The following is a 17,027-nucleotide window of genomic DNA, read 5'->3' on the forward strand; positions in this document are numbered from 1 at the left end:
TTTACTTACTGTTTACAGACACGGAAGCTGCTGTGTACAATGACCGTTTTTCAAGTTTTCTTCTATTACTGAATGATTTTTATGGACTCTACACTCGGGTATATTAGATTTTTCATTTCCTTATTGGTTTCCAGTTTATAAATCTGAAACAGATAGACTCCTTAATGAAAAGGAAACCAGGAAGAAAGAGTACCCTCCATTTACCCTTTAACCCAAAAGAAGATGAGTAGATTTATTCTTACCTCTCGTCTCGTCTTCCCCGGAACCGTGCGTCTTCAGGATCCCGCGGGTATCTATCATCTGAAGGTCTCCGTCCTTCCCAAGCACCGGGAGGCCCACGGTTTGAACCCCCTCCTTCAAAATCCCTGTGATCAGGAGGAAAGGGAGGCCCAGGTCCTCCTCGTCTCCATTTTTCATCTTGCAACGGTGGGCCTCCTCTCCCCTCAAATTCCCGTAATCGATGGCCAAATCTCTTATCTGGATGGAAGTCGTCACGGAAGTCATCTGGTCGATCAAAGTCATCATGGAAATCTGGGTGAGGTCCTCGTCTATCTGGCATGCCCCTGCTGTCTCTACCATCACCCCACTCCTGGCCACCTCGAAACAACCCTCTCTCAGGCCCGTGATCAGGACCACCACTGTTCTGGTCGTGCCTTCTATCTGAGAGAGGGCCCATGTGATGGTTTGGTGGACCACGGGAGTCACCTTGAGGGAAAAAATAGCAGATTTCTGTGATGTTTTCTAAAAACGCTCTAGGACGCTCTAGTTTGTACGGTTCTACAAAGCACACACCATACATATCACATTAAATTATTGTTTGGGGAAAACTTTTCCTCTATATTCCAGCCCAAGCCTACGGAAGCTTTCCTCTCCACCAAGGCCCTGCGCTCTGCTCTAGCCTCTTCCGGCTCCAGACACTGCCCTGGAACAGCCTCTTTTAGAGCTACAGAAGAACAGAGAACATATTTAATTACCTTTACTAAGACCAGGTCCTTGGTTGTGAGGGCCAAGACGACCTTGTCCTCCTTGCTGCCCCAGTCCCGGTATCAGAGGTGGAGGACCTGGGTTCTGTCCGTCCTACGAGCATGGAATAAGAAAAGCCACATGAATTGCCATGCGGGGTTACTTTTGCTTTTAAGCATTTTTTCTAAGGGGCAAAACCAATTTCTTGACATCAAGACCGCATCCTCACAGATCTCACAACAGAAACAACTGATTTTCCCACACTTTCAGCCGAGTTTCTCAGACATTCCCATCAGTAACGCTTTTCAGTCACTATGGGAGAAGCAAGCATAATTCTATAGGAAACTTAAGTGTTTTGAGGACTGATATTTCACTTGTAACAACCAAGTATGATAAAGCTCACATCCCAGCTGCCAGTTAGAGTCTAAGATAAGGGAGCTGGGTATATTAGTTTGAAAACCATCAAGTACTGGTTTATATGCAGTTCAAGAGCTCCGCAGACCAAAGGCTTCCTTGGGAAATGAACAAAACAACAAAGAAACGATGAAAAAATAAAAATATCATTGTCAGGACAGGAGGGACAACACCAGGGACAGAGGAGAACCTCTCCTTGTCACAGAATCACTAGGGTGGAAAAGACCTCTAGGATCATCGAGTCCACCCATTCCTATCTGCCACTAACCCATGTCCCTCAGCACCTCACCCACCCGTCTTTTAAACCCCTCCAGGGATGGGAACTCAACCCCCTCCCTGGGCAGCCTCTGCCAGGGACCAACGTCAACTCTTAACATGGAAATACAGGAGTTTTTTTACCTGCTGGCAATGTTTGGTTTTCCTAATTCTAAATCTAGGATTGAAAGCAAGCGCTAACGCTTGACTCAGCTCCAAGAGACCAGCTGGTAACGGGCTGCTGCTCGGCAAGGACGGGGCTCAAGCAGAAGCTGCACCTGGCTGCTTCCCTCAAGCAGAAAGGAGGGTGGGGAGAGCCTGGTGGAATTTGGGGATCCCAAAAGAAAAAGATTTTTTTCTTTTCTCTCTCTTTGTGAATTTTAAAGGATTAAAAAAAACCCAAGTTCTTTAAATTCAGCTCCTGTCACAGACCCACAACAGATTTCTCCTGGTACCACGTTTACACAGGACCCACCACGATAACAGGAATTGGGAAACAAAGCAGCCGACCTGCCCGATTCTGCCTTTAAACAGTGACGGCCAGAGAAAAAGCCATCATCTGTGGCTTGTACCAACTAGAATTAACAGGACCACGTACAGAAATGACCACACAATGAGTCCCAACAATACAAATCTACCCCTGTGAACGAGACAGAGTGGAAACTTGCAGGATTGCTACCCCAAAACCCAAAGAATCCTCCCCAGCCACAGAGCAGAAACCCTTAAACCCGTAATATTTTTCTCCTAGACACGTTGGCCAGGCTGGAGGGGCCTCAGGAAGCCTGGTCCAATGGAGGTGTCCCATCATATCTGGAAATACAGGTTTTAAATTAAACATACATCATCTATATTGCAGTTGAATATAAACACAAAAAGGCACACGAATACAACTCCAAACATCACATTTCCATTAAGTGATCTTGTAAAGGCTTTGAAAAAGAAGCAAAAAAGGCCTGGTCCAACACCTCTTGAAAAGACTAAAAAATACTTTCCTAGTGACTGGATGTTGACTGGAGTCCAGAACAAATAAATTCCCTGACTAGGAAAGCTCCAGCTATCACAGTGCTCACACCATCCCGACCCAAACCTTGTTGGAGTTCCAGGATTTCGTGTATATTTAGCATATGCTTACGATAAACTTCCGTAGAATCACAGAACAGTTTGGGTCGGAAGGGACCTCAAAGCCCATCCAGTCCCACCCCTGCCCTGGGCAGGGACACCTCCCACTGGATCTGGTTGCTCAAGGCCCATCCAGCCTGGCCTGAACACTTTATCGAACCCGTGTTTAACCAAAGGAGCAGGTTTTGGCACTCACTAAACGAGCTTCCTTAGCATTTAGCAAAAACCCGTATTCCAAACAAATCATGCTCTGGCAAGACAGGAAGGCAGAGCCGTAACACTGTGTTTTCACGCGCCTTTCATTTCAAAATACACTCTGGGTCCCAAAATGGGTTTGAAACTGGAATCAAGTTGGCAGTGTCCCTGCTCTCTCTCTGCACGTGACACCGCGGTGTTAGAGCCGTCTGGATCAACTAAAACCAGGCACTAGAGAGGGAACAACTTCTTTGTATTCAACTCGCATGGAAAAATTGCATTTCTTGTCCAATACTGCACGAGCTCCTAAAGTTTGTATCAATGAGGAGATTTGGCCTGAAGTATTTGTACCTCATTCGACCAGTAAGTGAGAGGAAATCCAGCTCATCAATCCAAAAAGAACGTGACAAGATCAAACCTAAACCAGCAAGAGCAAAACAGCTCAGAAGTACTCCTGCTAACTTAAGAATATTCCATTTATCCATCTGCATTTCCATATCAACGCGCCCAGCTCCAGAACAAGCTTGTAACAATCATCTCAGCCAATTTCCTCCTCACAGACAGTTCCCTACCCCGTTTCGCATCTGCAGACGCAAGGACAGGGGCTCCTCAGACAGAGAGGAACCTTCAACAGCTGTAAGTGTCACAATCCCCAGATCAAGCCGATACCTATTCGGACTCTCCTGCTACCGACAAGGAAGGCAAGTGATTTCATAGAATCATAGAATGTTTTGGGTTGGAAGGGACTTTAAAGATCATCCAGTTTCAACCCCAACTCGCACAAGTTTACAGAAGGAAAATGTCAGATTTGGAAATAAACCCAAGCTAAAGCCTGTTGTTGAAGAGGTGCCACATTACAAAGAAGGGCACCGAAGGAAAACATGACACACAAATTTCACAATCTGTTCCTCTTTCGAGGCCATCGCCACACCGGGGCTGCGCGAGGAAGTGAAAATGCTCAAAGACACCTTGCTCTGTGTTTTTTTTAATATCTGTAAAAGACCTTGGGATCGCGGGATTCATTGAAAAGAGCCGGCCACCTGTCATAAGCAACTTGGAGACTTGTGCTCCGTGTTCACAGCAGGGTGAGAAGGCACGGCCCCCCCTGAGGGGCAAACACCCCCAGCTGTAACACACACACGCTCGGGAAGGATTTTCCAAACAGCAAAGTTGGCCTCCCCGGGCCAGCACTGAAGCCACTGAGCTGTGAGACAGCGGTGGAACAGGCTCTCTGAACAGAGGCTTTTGCAGTCTCAGCAGCAGAGTCACGTTAACAGACTTTGGAGGGAATTACTGTCGATTTTTAAGGAAAAAATAGTTAACTAAAACCACAAATTGCAGGCGAGACTGCCTCAATCTGAAATGGAATCACTGAGCTGAGGCTCACTTCAAGGTCATCGGTACTGGAACACAATGAAGGACTCCACGCACCTGCCTAAAGCTTCATCGAGAAATCATTGAGCGCAAGGCTAGAAGAGTTTATTCTGCTTAAAACCCCACACTTTTTAATAACTGCATAAGTAGAATATCTTTCTAATCCCCCCCTTCAAAACTTACCTTAAAACCAAAGAAAATTAAGAGAAATTTTAAGTATAGAATCTGTTCAAGAGGACCTTGTGGGAGGTAAGGAACACCGAGAGCTCTGCCTGATCTGGGGGCACCAGAAGGTGGAACAAAGCCTGTTGTGGAGACGCTGCGGAGCGCAGAGCAGGCTGCACCTGCTACAGAACTGGACTCAATCAAGCCCTGAACTGGCTGCTGCAGAGTTAATCGGCGCGTCTCCAGCTGACGCTCTCCAGTATTCCAGCTCAGCTGAGAACAAGCACATCCCTGCGCCGGCCGATTTCTGCTTCTCGGGAAACAGGGCACAACGCCAGCCTCTGAGCTTGTGCCCCGGGAGGGACAAAAGGTGGTGAGTGATTTCCACAGCAAGGCAGGAAGCAGGACAGCTGCACTCCCGAGCGCTTAACTCCCAGGTCCAGCCAGAGCTGAGCTGATTCCAGCTGTGCCTGCGTCAACTCATCCTGCAGGTTGGATTAACTACTCTGGGACACTGCAAGTTGGCAGGAACTTGCTTTAATCCATACATAGGAGCTTCCTTGTGGTCAGTCTGCTAAAATTCAGCTTTTCTCGGTGCTTACCTACACCCAGCAAACTCTTCATTTAAGACTGTTCAGTGTCTTTCAATGAGAAAGACCGGGGTCTCCCTCAAGGCCCCGCAGTTTCCCAGCAGACACTGGTTTCTGTACCGGTAATTCCCAACAATCCTTTTTCTACAGCCTCCTCCGCTGTTCCCATATTACAGAACTCTTTTATTTAGGTTTTCCTGAGGCCTCACTCCTGCAAGCGCATCGAACCCTCAGCCTCTCAGCCCCTGCTCTGCATTTCTACGGCGTAACATCATTGTTCCGACGCGGGCAACGCTCCTCCTGGAATACAGACCAACACGTACCTGGTTAAACGAGGGGCGAGGCCCATCGCCCAGCAGAGGCGTTTTCTGCTGCTGGAAAGGCAGAGGGCCCTGGGAAGGATGCGGCCCCCTGGAAGGGTTCGGTTGTCCCTGAGGTCCTTGCATGTTTCCTTGAGGCCCTACTAAAGAGCCTTGTGGAGGTCCCTGCTGGCCTTGCGGACCTGGCGGCCCACGCAATTCCTGTGGCGGTCCTAACATCGAACCTTGAGGCGGGGGTCCCTGGAGGCCCCTCATCTCCTGAGGACCGTGTCCTAGTAAACCACTTTGCATATGAGGACCTCTCATTTCTTGCGGATGACCCATCATCATCCCTTGTGGAGTAGGTCCCTGGTTATCTCTGGGTCCTGGTGGACCCTGCATCCCTCTTGGATTAAGTCCCATCAAAGGCCCTTGTGATATAGGACCCTGCATCCCTTGAGATCCTGGGCCTCCTTGCATGCCGTGAGGAAGAGGTCCTTGCATTCCTCGGGGACCGGGCGGCCCTTGCATTCCTTGACCACCAGGAGGACCTTGAGGACCCAGGTGACCTTGCGGGCCAGGTGGACCCTGTGGTCCTAAATGAGTCTGAGACCCAGGCAGACCCTGAGGTCCTAGGTGGCCTTGGGGGCCACCGCTGCCCTGTGGACCTGGAGGCCCCATTGGCCCATGAGGACCAGGATGTCTCTGCATTCCTTGATGTCCATGTAAATCCTGAGGCCGTGGCATTCCTTGTGGAGGTCCTTGGGGGCCTGGAGGTCCTTGTGGTCCCATGAACCCTTGTGGACCTGCAGGACCTTGGTGTAACGGAGGACCTTGAGGTCCCATTTGTCCTTGGGGTCCCGAAGGTCTGAACTGTCCTTGTGGACCAGGAGGTCCCATCTGAGGCATATTCATTGGCATCTGCTGAGGTGGGAGGGGCTGCTGAAATCCTTGAGGCATCTGTGACATTGGGCCTTGCCCTGGAAAAGGCCCAGGTCCATGAAGAGAGCCTCCCGGAGGCGGCTGCACTTGCTCAGCTTGCTTTTGAGCAAGCCTCTCAATCTTCAATTGCTGTCCAAAAAAAAGAAGAAAAAAAAAGAGATACAGAAAATCAAGCAAGTGCGGAACTATATGTAACAACCAAAAATCAGAAGCAACCAACTCATTTCTCAGGAGTTTAGAAGCTTTGCTGCTTTTCTCTCAATTAACAGAAATACAGTTACAGAGTTCCACAGACCGGTATGAGCTACCCGAGATGCGAGGACCTTGCTGAAGGTACCACAGGATCGGGCATTAAGCCCAATGCCTTGTTAAATCAAACATTTTGGTTTTTGAAAGAAAACAGCACTGCAAAAGGACGCTACACGGTTTAGTGTTGAAGCCCAAATGTATTGCAGAGCACTAAAACACGTTGAATCCTCAACTTAAGAAGGAGATGGAGCTGTTGGAATGAGTCCAGAGGAGGCCACGGAGATGATCCGAGGGCTGGAGCAGCTCTACTAAGAGGACAGGCTGAGGGACTTGGGGTTGTTCAGCCTGGAGAAAAGAAGGCTCTGGGCAGACCTCAGAGCAGCTTCCAGTGCTTGAAGGAGCTACAGAAAATCTGGGGAAGGACTTTTTACAAAGGTCTGGAGTGATAGGATGAGGGGGAACGGCTTTGAATTGGAAAGGGGAAGATTTAGATCAGACATTAGGAAGAAATTCTTCACTATGAGGGTGGGGAGGCCCTGGCCCAGGTTGCCCAGGGAAGCGGTGGCTGCCCCATCCCTGGAGGGGTTCCAGGCCAGGCTGGATGGGGCTTGGAGCCCCTGATCCAGTGGGAGGTGTCCCTGCCCATGGCTGGGGTGGAACCGGATGGGCTTTGAGGTCCCTTCCAACCCAAACCTTTCTGAGACTCTATGATTTGCCGTTCACTGCTGAGACACACGTACCTCCAGGAGCTGCGGGTTTGTGTACTGAAGGGCTGCCATTTCCTGCTCAATCTCCGCCTGTGTCTTCTTTTTCTCCTCCAGCTTAATATCTTCTTTCCTATCATTCAATGGCTCAGGTGGGGGAGGCAAAGGAACTTTATTCTGCATCCACGCCTGTAAAGAACAGCAAACACAAGATGAATTCTGAGGAACAACACATATGCAATATATTGCTGCTCTGGGAAAAGCTGCACTGCAGCACCGTGTAGAATGGATACTCAGGGGCTAAAACCGATGCTGAATGAAACTTCAGTATCTGATAATATTTTATTTTCCAGATAGATACAAGATACAAGGGATTTAAACAAGCATTTTACAATTAAAGAGTAATTAAACTAATAATTAAGATAAATTATTTCTCATTTGGTGTTGACATCAAAGAAATCCAAACCATTTCAACAGCCACATACATTTGGGAAGCCAGAAAAACAAGTTCTGGGATTCAAGTACTTACCTGCTGGAACTGTGCTGGTATTGGTTTTGCATAGGGCACTTTTTTCTGTGGCACCTTTTTTTGGTCCTTTTGCATGACTTCCTCCATTCCCCAGTCCAGTCCCGGGATCGTCATTTCAATGTCGTTGGACTCATCTTTCCCTGTAGCACCGAGGAGACACAGTCAGAGCAACGCAGCTTTAGGGAGAAATCCAGACAACACCAAAGAGGTTTTCACCTCTTCCTTCCTTGCATGGGAAATAGGCACAACATGGAACTTGAGAAAACAGGGTCTGCACTACCAAAGTATATGGAAGGAACAGAAGAGAAATCACGCAGGATTCAGAGGGCTCAGGAAAACACTTCCCCACAGCTGCGACTCACCCATCTGTTCTTGTTCCATGGCTATTTTTAACTGTTCAGGTATTCCCATCCCAGGAATTACCGACAAGCTGTTGGGTTCCAGATCATCTAGAGACAACGAAGAAATATTTACACTGGGAACATTTTAATTTACATTCTCACAGTATCGCTTTGGAATCTCCCACGCTTTTACCACTGGGATCATTACACATTTCACAACTGGCAGGAGGCTTTTTAACCCCACAAATGAATTACAGGACATTCAAAGACCTGCCAGTTCAGATCCATAAATACATCCCAGAGGGCCAGAAGCTATGGCCTCCCAGGAAGGTCGTGTTTAGCACAGAAGCCCAGAAAAGGAGACAACCCATACCCACTCCCTTTTGGGTAATAACAAATCTATAAGTACAATTTCAATTTTAAGATGTAAGTGCAGCATTTCAATTAACGTTCCCAAACACAGAAGAGCAACTAATCAAAAGTGTGAAGAAACAGATGTGACCTCAGAGATGAAAAGGTGGCAAAGGCATGCACCACAGAGCTGGGTGGCTCTGCACAGCCTCAAATTACCAAGATAAATCCTTAAGAGGGGGGTAAAGTTCTAAGATTTTACGCAAGTTCAATGCAAAAGGTTTTCCTGCTGCAGTTCAGGACTGTAGGAAGTCTTGAAGTCACATGAAGTTTTCAAGAGGAGAAGTAAACCGGAGGTATTGCCAAAGGGAGAGAGAAACCTCCTCCCTGTGATTGCCAGAGCAGGGCTTACCTCCGGGAGCTGCAGAAACAAAAGAAAACCCATTGTTGGAGCGGTAATTGCTGATAACCGAGAGAGTAAGATTATTCTTGTAAAAACCGATCCTTCTATCGAGGCAGCCACCAGAGCTGTCGTATTGTTTCACCCTCTTACCCAGAAGCTGCACTCTCGCATCAGCAATAACACAGAATAGTTGGGGTTGGAAAGGACCTCAAAGCCCATCCAGTCCCACCCCTGCCATGGGCAGGGACACCTCCCACTGGATCAGGCTGCCTAAGGCCACATCCAAGCTGGATGGGGCAGCCACAGCTTCCCTGGGCAACCTGGGCCAGGGCCTCCCCACCCTCATGGTGAAGAAATTCCTCCTTATGTCTTGTCTAAATCTGCCCCTCTCCAGTTTATCCCCATTGCCCCTCATTCTATCACCACAAGCCTTTGTGAACAGTCCCTCCCTAGCTTTCTCGTAGCCCCTTCAGGTACTGGAAGGTCACTTTAAGGAGCCTTCTCTTCTCCAGGCCCTAGTCTTGGTCCTGATCCCCAACCCTCTTTCTTCCACACTGAGGGAAATTGCCTTACCATACTCCACACCATCCTCTGACATCCCAGGCAGCAGATTCAAGTTGTAACGATCTCGCATCTTATCTCCAGGCCGATTTCGAGTCCAAAACTTGCTGTCAAAACGATGTTATATGATCTCAATAAAGGGTCAAGAGAATGAACTACTTATAAGCTAATTAGTTCTTCTTTACATCTTAGCACACTATTTTAATTATACAAGGATTCAACTCCCAGTAATTCTAGTCCAGCACCAGATCTGAACATTAGGTGTGAGGTTCAAATCAAAACTAAAAACCAAATCATATTGAATTGTATGATTACAATTCAGAAGATGCTACAAAGTGTAAGCGATGCGAGTACCAGGCATCAAAGATCAGATCCTGAACAGCTCTGTTTCTAGTCCATTCCAAAAACTTCTCACTCACTTCAAATATACTCAAGCACAACTAAACTTGTCAATGCACACATCCGCACACACAAATAGATTCCATTTATCCGCTCCGTGTTTACAGCACGCTCAGTCTAAAGGATTCAAAGCACAAACTATAATCCTCCAAACATGACTGCAGTGTGCAAAGACAGATACGACCAGCACAGGAGCTGCGGGAACAAACGCTGTGGAAATAAGAATATTTCTTCAGCAAGAAACTACAACAATTCTTTTCTACAAACGCCTTCAGAGATTTCAAAGCTCCCGCACACCTGCAACTCTAGGAGTTCTTAAGGCTTTCTTAGGTGAATGACAAGAGGTTAGAGTCTAATTTTTAATCTAAACAGTCAGTGCCTCCCCATTTTGCTCAGTTTTTCTCTCTGCTTTGCCCATTGGCTGCGTATCACGGTCATCCCAATCTATTCCTTGTTCACAGATGCCACGCACCTTTCTAGATTCTAAAAGTACATAAATTCCCTTAGATCTTTTCTTCAAACACTTGGCAATACCTGGTGTGATCATTTGAGCCCGAACAGAGAATGTGTCCAAGGGGGTGCCACGCCAGACTCCAGATCATTCCCTCATGGGCCATTTCCATCCCACCAACCTCCTTCTCAACCCTGATGCATCAAAAAAAATCAGTCATCACACAGGTGAATATCTGCTACAGACATAACACAAAGCGTTTGCTGTTGAGATGTTCCTCTTCCTCTATTGCTTATTTGGCTAAACTTAAGCTTCTGCTATTTTTCTGTTGGGTGAACTGATTGTTCCCAGTTGTTCTTAACAGGGAATTCAGTAGCATAGGGATTTTTTAACCATACATTTAAAAGCAAAATAATCACAACATCTCAGGAGAAGCTCTAAGAAACCAGGAGCTTCAACCATTCATCACCCTCTCAACAAAGGACTATTTTCTGTGCAAGCAACTGTGTCCTTTAAAATACAGCTGCACGGGAAAACACCTTCATAAAGGAAGCACATTCACAAACTTCCTCTGGTACAGAGAAAAACTACACCATAAAACACGCATGTTAAATCCAGAGTCAAACATATGTTAGGTGTAACTTGCATATCTGACCAGCATCTTTCCAACTTGCTGATGAGAACGTCACTTACCCAACGTGCCAGAACAATAAGGAGCCGTCAGATCCTCCACTGGCGAACAGCCCTTCATGGACAGGATGCCAGGCAACAGCTGAAACACAAAGTAAGCCATGGTCAGAAAGCATAACGCTAGGATTTCTTATGAATGGAAATCAGGATCTCAAAAACTTGTTTCAATCCAAACATTCATAAAGAAACCTGCACAATATAAGAAATTCTGACCTGTGGCCTCCTTCTTATGACCCCTGAAGACCTGAAGTTCTTCTTTCAGATTACGAATGTCAAAGAGCTTGCAGAGATGGTCACGAGAAGCTGTTAGCAGCCAGTTGCCATTCAGGTTCAGTTTCACCTCCATCACTGTGTTTTTATGAGCGTGCCTGCAAACAGAGAAACAATGACTGTTTGTCCAGACACTCAGGCACAAATGAAGCTGCGGTAATTTACCAGTCCCAAATATTCAGGCCAATAACAAAGTAGCTGAGGCTTCTAAACCGGAATACTGAGGCTTTCTGTGCAAGGGCCTTAACCTGTTCTTTCATACTTCAGAGCAACTGGTACTGCTCGCTGCAACAGGATAGTTACTGCACACTTCTCTACTTCAGTGTAGATGAAACATCTCATCTCAGCTTGGAGAAGAGAAGACTCCGAGGAGACCTTATTGTGGCCTTTCAACACTTTAAGGGGACCGATAAGAAAGACGGGGAAAAACTTTCTAGCAGGGTCTGTAGCGACAGGACAAGGGACGATGTTTTTAAACTAAAAAGTTTAGACTAGATATTAGGAAGAAATTTTTCACACTGAGGGTGGTGAAACGCTGGCCCAGGTTGCCCAGAGAGGTGGTGGCTGCCCCATCCCTGGAAACATTTCAAAGCCAGGTTGGATGGGGCAACCTGATGAAGCTGAAGATGTCCCTGCCCATGGCAGGGGTTGGAACTGGATGATCTCCATGGTCCCTTCCAACTTAAACCATTCTGTTATTCTATGATTCCCATTTCCATATCTCAATTCTGCCTCCCAAATGAGAACTGTATGACTAAGAGGTCTATAGAGAAGGTCAAAGTCAATTTAAATAGGAATATTAAAGTCACAATTTTTCAAATGTAGACTTTCATCTAACCTCTAGATTTTCCAGCACAGCTAACGCACTAACTTTATATTTGAAGCAACTGTGCGTGACTGAAAAGATGGGAGGAAACGTGAAGACTTCTTTTGTGAAGTCAGCCTACATTTGAGCAAATCAAAGTCTGTGGGCAAGAACTTACAGAGTGGCAAGGCTCTGGCCAGTCTTTGGATCCCAAAACTTGATGGGCTGTTGGCTGTCTTTACTTCCCGATACAACTAATCCCTTTGTTGGATGCCAGTCAACACATTTCACATCTGCTCCGTGTCCTGTTAAGAAAATTAAAATTGTTCACATTGAGATTTCACAAATGCTGAAAAGACACTGAAAAAACTAAAAGAGTGCACACCTCACAACTGTGATGTGAAACTGTATGAGAAACATCACAGAGCACAGGTCACAGAACAAATCAAATTAAACAAAAATTCTTCTGGGTCATTTTGGTTGCATTCCTTCCCATTAATCACTAGGAGCATCTTCTTGGATTATGTCCTCAAACCACACTCACTTCACCAACTTAAAAAAGTTTCTGCTCAAACTGGTGCTTTTCTTTAGATGCTGGCCCTATACTGTTACACAATATTTTAAACACAACACTGATGACGTTTGATATGGAGGTGGAAAGGGAAAACAACAGCAGGACACTTCATTTGCCGTGAAATATTACAGGAATGAACAGCAAATACACATTTGTTCCTATTTGATCGTGCTACCCTTATGCTGTCCTGTCAGGAAACAAGCAAAGAAATTCAATTATGGAGCCGAAAAATAAATTAGCATAGGATGAAAAGAAATCTTCTGAGATGCACCCTCTTCTCAGGTCAGAAGGATTCCAAGTTTTCCTAACGCTCTAGAGTTATCACGAGGGTTTTTCTCTCCTATCATTTCATTTTAAACAGCCTGACCTGACCTTGACAGAGAATCAACGCTGCTCAGATAAGCTAAAATCCGTCCAGAAGAAAAGCCCGATTCTGCTAAACAGAAAACAAGGTTTCTGAGCTGGACTACAGGGATTTAGAGAAGAAATAATGACCGAGAATTTCTCTCTCCTATCTCTCTCTCCATGCCAGCCCACGTCAAGGGAAAGACAACGGTAACAGTCAGTGCCAGAAAATGAGGCTGCGTGCAGGAACTGAACAAAAAAAGCGAGGTGAGAAAGGAAGGGCTGTCTGCAACACAAAGGCACAGAAGGTGCAAAGTGGAAAGCAGGTTCCACCAAAGACCAGGAGTCCCCATCAAAGTCAGACGCTTTGCTACATGGTGGAACACTTCAAGGCGCACAAGCTGTCCTGACACAGGCCTTGATTCAATAAGACATTAAAAATCAGTGTTGGTTGAAGTTTTCCTGAGGCCACAGGAGAATCAAATCAGAATAAGCAATAGACTTCTATCTTAAAATAAATGCAAGATGTTAACTCGTAGAGCACTCCCTCCATCAAGCAAACAACTTTCCTCCTCTCCAGAGGAAAGGAGAGACAGGGAAGAGATTCTCAACTCAAGAAGAAAGGAATACAGCTTTGGTTAAGTATCTGGGGAATGACTTTTAAGGACTGATTGAGGACACAGATGAAGGAAGCCAACTTTCCTTCCCCAGCCACAGCAGGCAGAACAGCTCCTGGAATACACAGGGTCTCAAGTAAGAGCAGGATCTTCAGGTTGCAAAGATGATAAAAGTGCTCACAAGCAACTGCTCGGGTGGCCTGTCCAACCACCCAAGGGGCACTTGGAGATGCATCATTTCCCTTCTTTGTGGCTCTTTTGATGGAGAAAGAAATGAAAGGCACTGTGTGTCTGGACTTGCTCTCGCTAAATCACTCTTTCTCAACTAAAAAATGAAGATAAACGCTCAGCAAACCTTCCTTCCGAGTGTTCATTTGGAAGGAGCGATCTGTCCACTAGTAAGAGAGAAAGTGCTCTTCCTCTATCGTGGAATTCATGCTCGTGGATTTTCTGTAGGTACTTGCTATCCTGCAGCCTCACCAGGAGGATTTTAATTCAAGGGCAACAACAGGTCCTTAGAGAGAAACAGCCCATTACAGTTAATAATTGCTCGAACTGTATGAAAATGTGTTCAGACTAGAATACTCGTGTACTACCAGGAATACAAATGCAGCAAACCCATAGAAATCCCTTCCCACACAGACTGGAAATACACTGGCCTTGCTGCTGCTGAAATAAAGACAATTTGTAATGGAAAAGTGCTGAGAGGAAAAGGGTCTACTCTGTCTGGTTGGTGAGACTGCATCTGGAAAATGAGTTCTGCTGCTGGAAGGCCCATCCTCTCCCTTCAAAAAGATGCAACGGTGATGGGACAGCACTGGACCGATGGGATTCTCAGAAGCCAGGTTTGGGAGTCATCACCCACCAGCTCCAGACCACAAAAGCGGTAAAAGACGCCACAGAAGCTGTAACCAGAGCAGCTAAATCATTAGGTCCTTATCAACAGGCTTTTGACCATCACCAGCACATTAAAAGTGACCACAAATATCAGAAGAAATTCACCAAATCTAAAACCAGATCCATTATGAAGACAGATAACTGGAATTTCCTACACAAAGCGATCTTCCAATCAGCACGCTCTGGACTAAAGCAACAGCAGGGAGACGCCAAGACCTTCCTTTGCAATCAAATCAAAAGAGATTGAATTGAAAAGAGATCGAATCCCTCAAGAGAGGCATCTGCAACAAAGTCCTGCACTAAAGGGGATCAGAGCACACGATGAGCTAGAGGCTCCTAAGGCAATGAAGCTTTCTTGGGAGAAATAATTCTTTTCTACAACAAATACGCTTTAAATAAACTACTCCCAAGGGATCAAAGAATCATAGAATGGTTTGGGTTGGAAGGGACCTTAAAGCCCATCCAGTCCCACCCCTGCCATGGGCAGGGACACCTCCCACTGGATCAGGCGCCCAAGGCCCATCCAGCCTGGCCCTGAACATCTCCGGGGGTGGGAGGTGAACTAACTCAGAGGAGTTACATAAACACAAGATAACTGAACAGCACTGTCTAATCAGACCTTTTTTATTTTCTTTTCTCCTCTCTTTTCTTGAACGTGAATCACGTGAATCAGCCTCTCCTCTGGTACAGAACCACTTCCACCAAGCACCACGCTCAGAAAACCTTAATTCATGGAAATCTCTCTAGTTCACATTCCTTATTTGGTGACTCTAAATAGCTTTTTGCTCTATAACTTCAAGTCACACAGATGTCTCTGATCGAGGAGTGCAGGATGGGAATTCCTCTCCAAACAGGGCTGGCACCCTTGCCCCCTGAACCCCTCTGTAAAAGGCACCCATGTTGTGCAGTTTTCCATTATCGTAGGGACGCTTTAGGGATGAATTAATTGAAATGTGTCAATTATGGCCTATAAACAAACTGAAATCAAAGAAAGTAAAGACTCCTGAAAAAACTGAACTCATTTAAAATAACAAGCTAATACCTGATCATAGAACAACGCACTAGTGCTTGTCCTTTTTACTCAGTCCAGCTTATCAAAATCTTTTAAAAACCAGCAGGAAAAAAAGTTAAAACCCCAAACCCACGCAGAATCTTTAGAAAAGTTCTGATACAAAAACATTTCTCTAATAATACTTCTCTTACACATAATAAACTTTTGAATGGAGTGACTGTAGTCACAATGCAGTTAATTACAATGCTGATTGTTAATGCTTGTAGCCAACTTACGGGAAGGGCTGTTCTTTAAAAGACACTGAAGAGAAATGCCAGCTGGTGAAAGGCATAACAAGCCAGAACATAATGATGTGGAATACTGTTTGACCAAACCCTGCATGTCACAAGGCTGGAAAAAGTACACAAATTAAGGACTTGATTTTCCCCCTCTCACTCTAATTTCTGCCTACGTGACAGTGAATGTAATATACGCTGTAAAAAAGTTGTTTGGGATAATTGTTTTTCTTGCAGTCTATCTAACATATCGCTATATTTTATAATGCAGTTGTGTATAAACTATCAATTATAGATATATCAGGTTAATTGCTGAAGCTATATTTTTTCCTATTATAGCCTTTCCCTCATCCTGAAGGCACTTAAATTCCTTCTAAGCAATTATTTGGATGTATAAACACATACTGAGATGACGTTCTTCATGCATTTTGTACTCCTTTTATACCCACATCCCTAAGAAAGTGGATATTTGTAACTATATATATATTTTAAAGAACAATCATTTAAGTGCGACAATACTGTCTGTTGCTCCTTTACAGAGAATTCTATTTGCTTGGATTTTTCTTTTTAAGACACATGGTTTTCCTACGCTGTTTTAAGTGGGGATTAAATAGAGCTGTGTGTCTCCACTTGAAGTGGTCAGACGTGAAACCTTTTCACCACCTTCTTGGAATGTCTATCCCCAAAATAACAGAGCAGGCGCTTTGCAGGGGACTGTTTCCAAGGGATTTGCAAAGAGACATTGGGTCTCACCACCAACCAGATAGTTCTCCACCCCAAAAGGGAAAAAAACAAAGAGCTGCAAGTCAAAGATAATGGAAAACCACCATGTTAGCAGAAAGATGTTCAAAGTGTCCTACATAATCCCCTTAGACTTTGTTAGTTGCTTCCAGCCTCTGAGGCAAATTGGATTATTCTGCCTGTTCCATTTTTATGGAAGGCTTTTAAAATGTTATCCGACAGCTACCTTTCCTCTAGCAATTCCCTGCTTCTCCGTAAAGCTCACTTAGGAACCGAGTATCTCCTGTCTACAAGGCCCTAGGTACTGCTTTGATAACATTGATCAGGCAATACGGGAAAGAATAGATTTTAATTCCAGAAATTTAATGTTCTTTGCCTGTATCACATTATGTGATCTGTACTCCTCTCAAAAGCTGCCCTACGAGCTCTTTCCCTTCTCCACTCCGAGAACAACAGCACGGAACCCCTCGCTCTACAGATATGCAGCGCGACTTCGC

The 17,027-nt window shown here is 45.5% G+C and overlaps 1 protein-coding gene across 1 annotated transcript in view; it reads right to left on the reverse strand.

The window, feature by feature from the left end:
* The window catches only part of WDR33 (WD repeat domain 33), a 71,415-nt gene that overhangs the window by 7,894 nt on the left and 46,494 nt on the right, over window positions 1-17,027 (reverse strand). The window contains exons 8-19 of the mRNA XM_069865001.1: window positions 12,248-12,374; window positions 11,208-11,362; window positions 10,998-11,076; window positions 10,388-10,498; window positions 9,467-9,561; window positions 8,903-8,911; window positions 8,161-8,247; window positions 7,799-7,938; window positions 7,306-7,458; window positions 5,399-6,445; window positions 975-1,077; window positions 243-705 (exon numbers count right to left, since the gene is read on the reverse strand). Of these exons, the coding sequence (XP_069721102.1) occupies window positions 243-705; window positions 975-1,077; window positions 5,399-6,445; window positions 7,306-7,458; window positions 7,799-7,938; window positions 8,161-8,247; window positions 8,903-8,911; window positions 9,467-9,561; window positions 10,388-10,498; window positions 10,998-11,076; window positions 11,208-11,362; window positions 12,248-12,374 (2,569 nt within the window). The remainder of the gene's footprint in view (window positions 1-242; window positions 706-974; window positions 1,078-5,398; window positions 6,446-7,305; window positions 7,459-7,798; window positions 7,939-8,160; window positions 8,248-8,902; window positions 8,912-9,466; window positions 9,562-10,387; window positions 10,499-10,997; window positions 11,077-11,207; window positions 11,363-12,247; window positions 12,375-17,027) is intronic.

Source organism: Phaenicophaeus curvirostris, chromosome 10, assembly GCF_032191515.1.
Source record: "Phaenicophaeus curvirostris isolate KB17595 chromosome 10, BPBGC_Pcur_1.0, whole genome shotgun sequence".
Classification (NCBI taxonomy): Eukaryota; Metazoa; Chordata; class Aves; order Cuculiformes; family Cuculidae; genus Phaenicophaeus; species Phaenicophaeus curvirostris.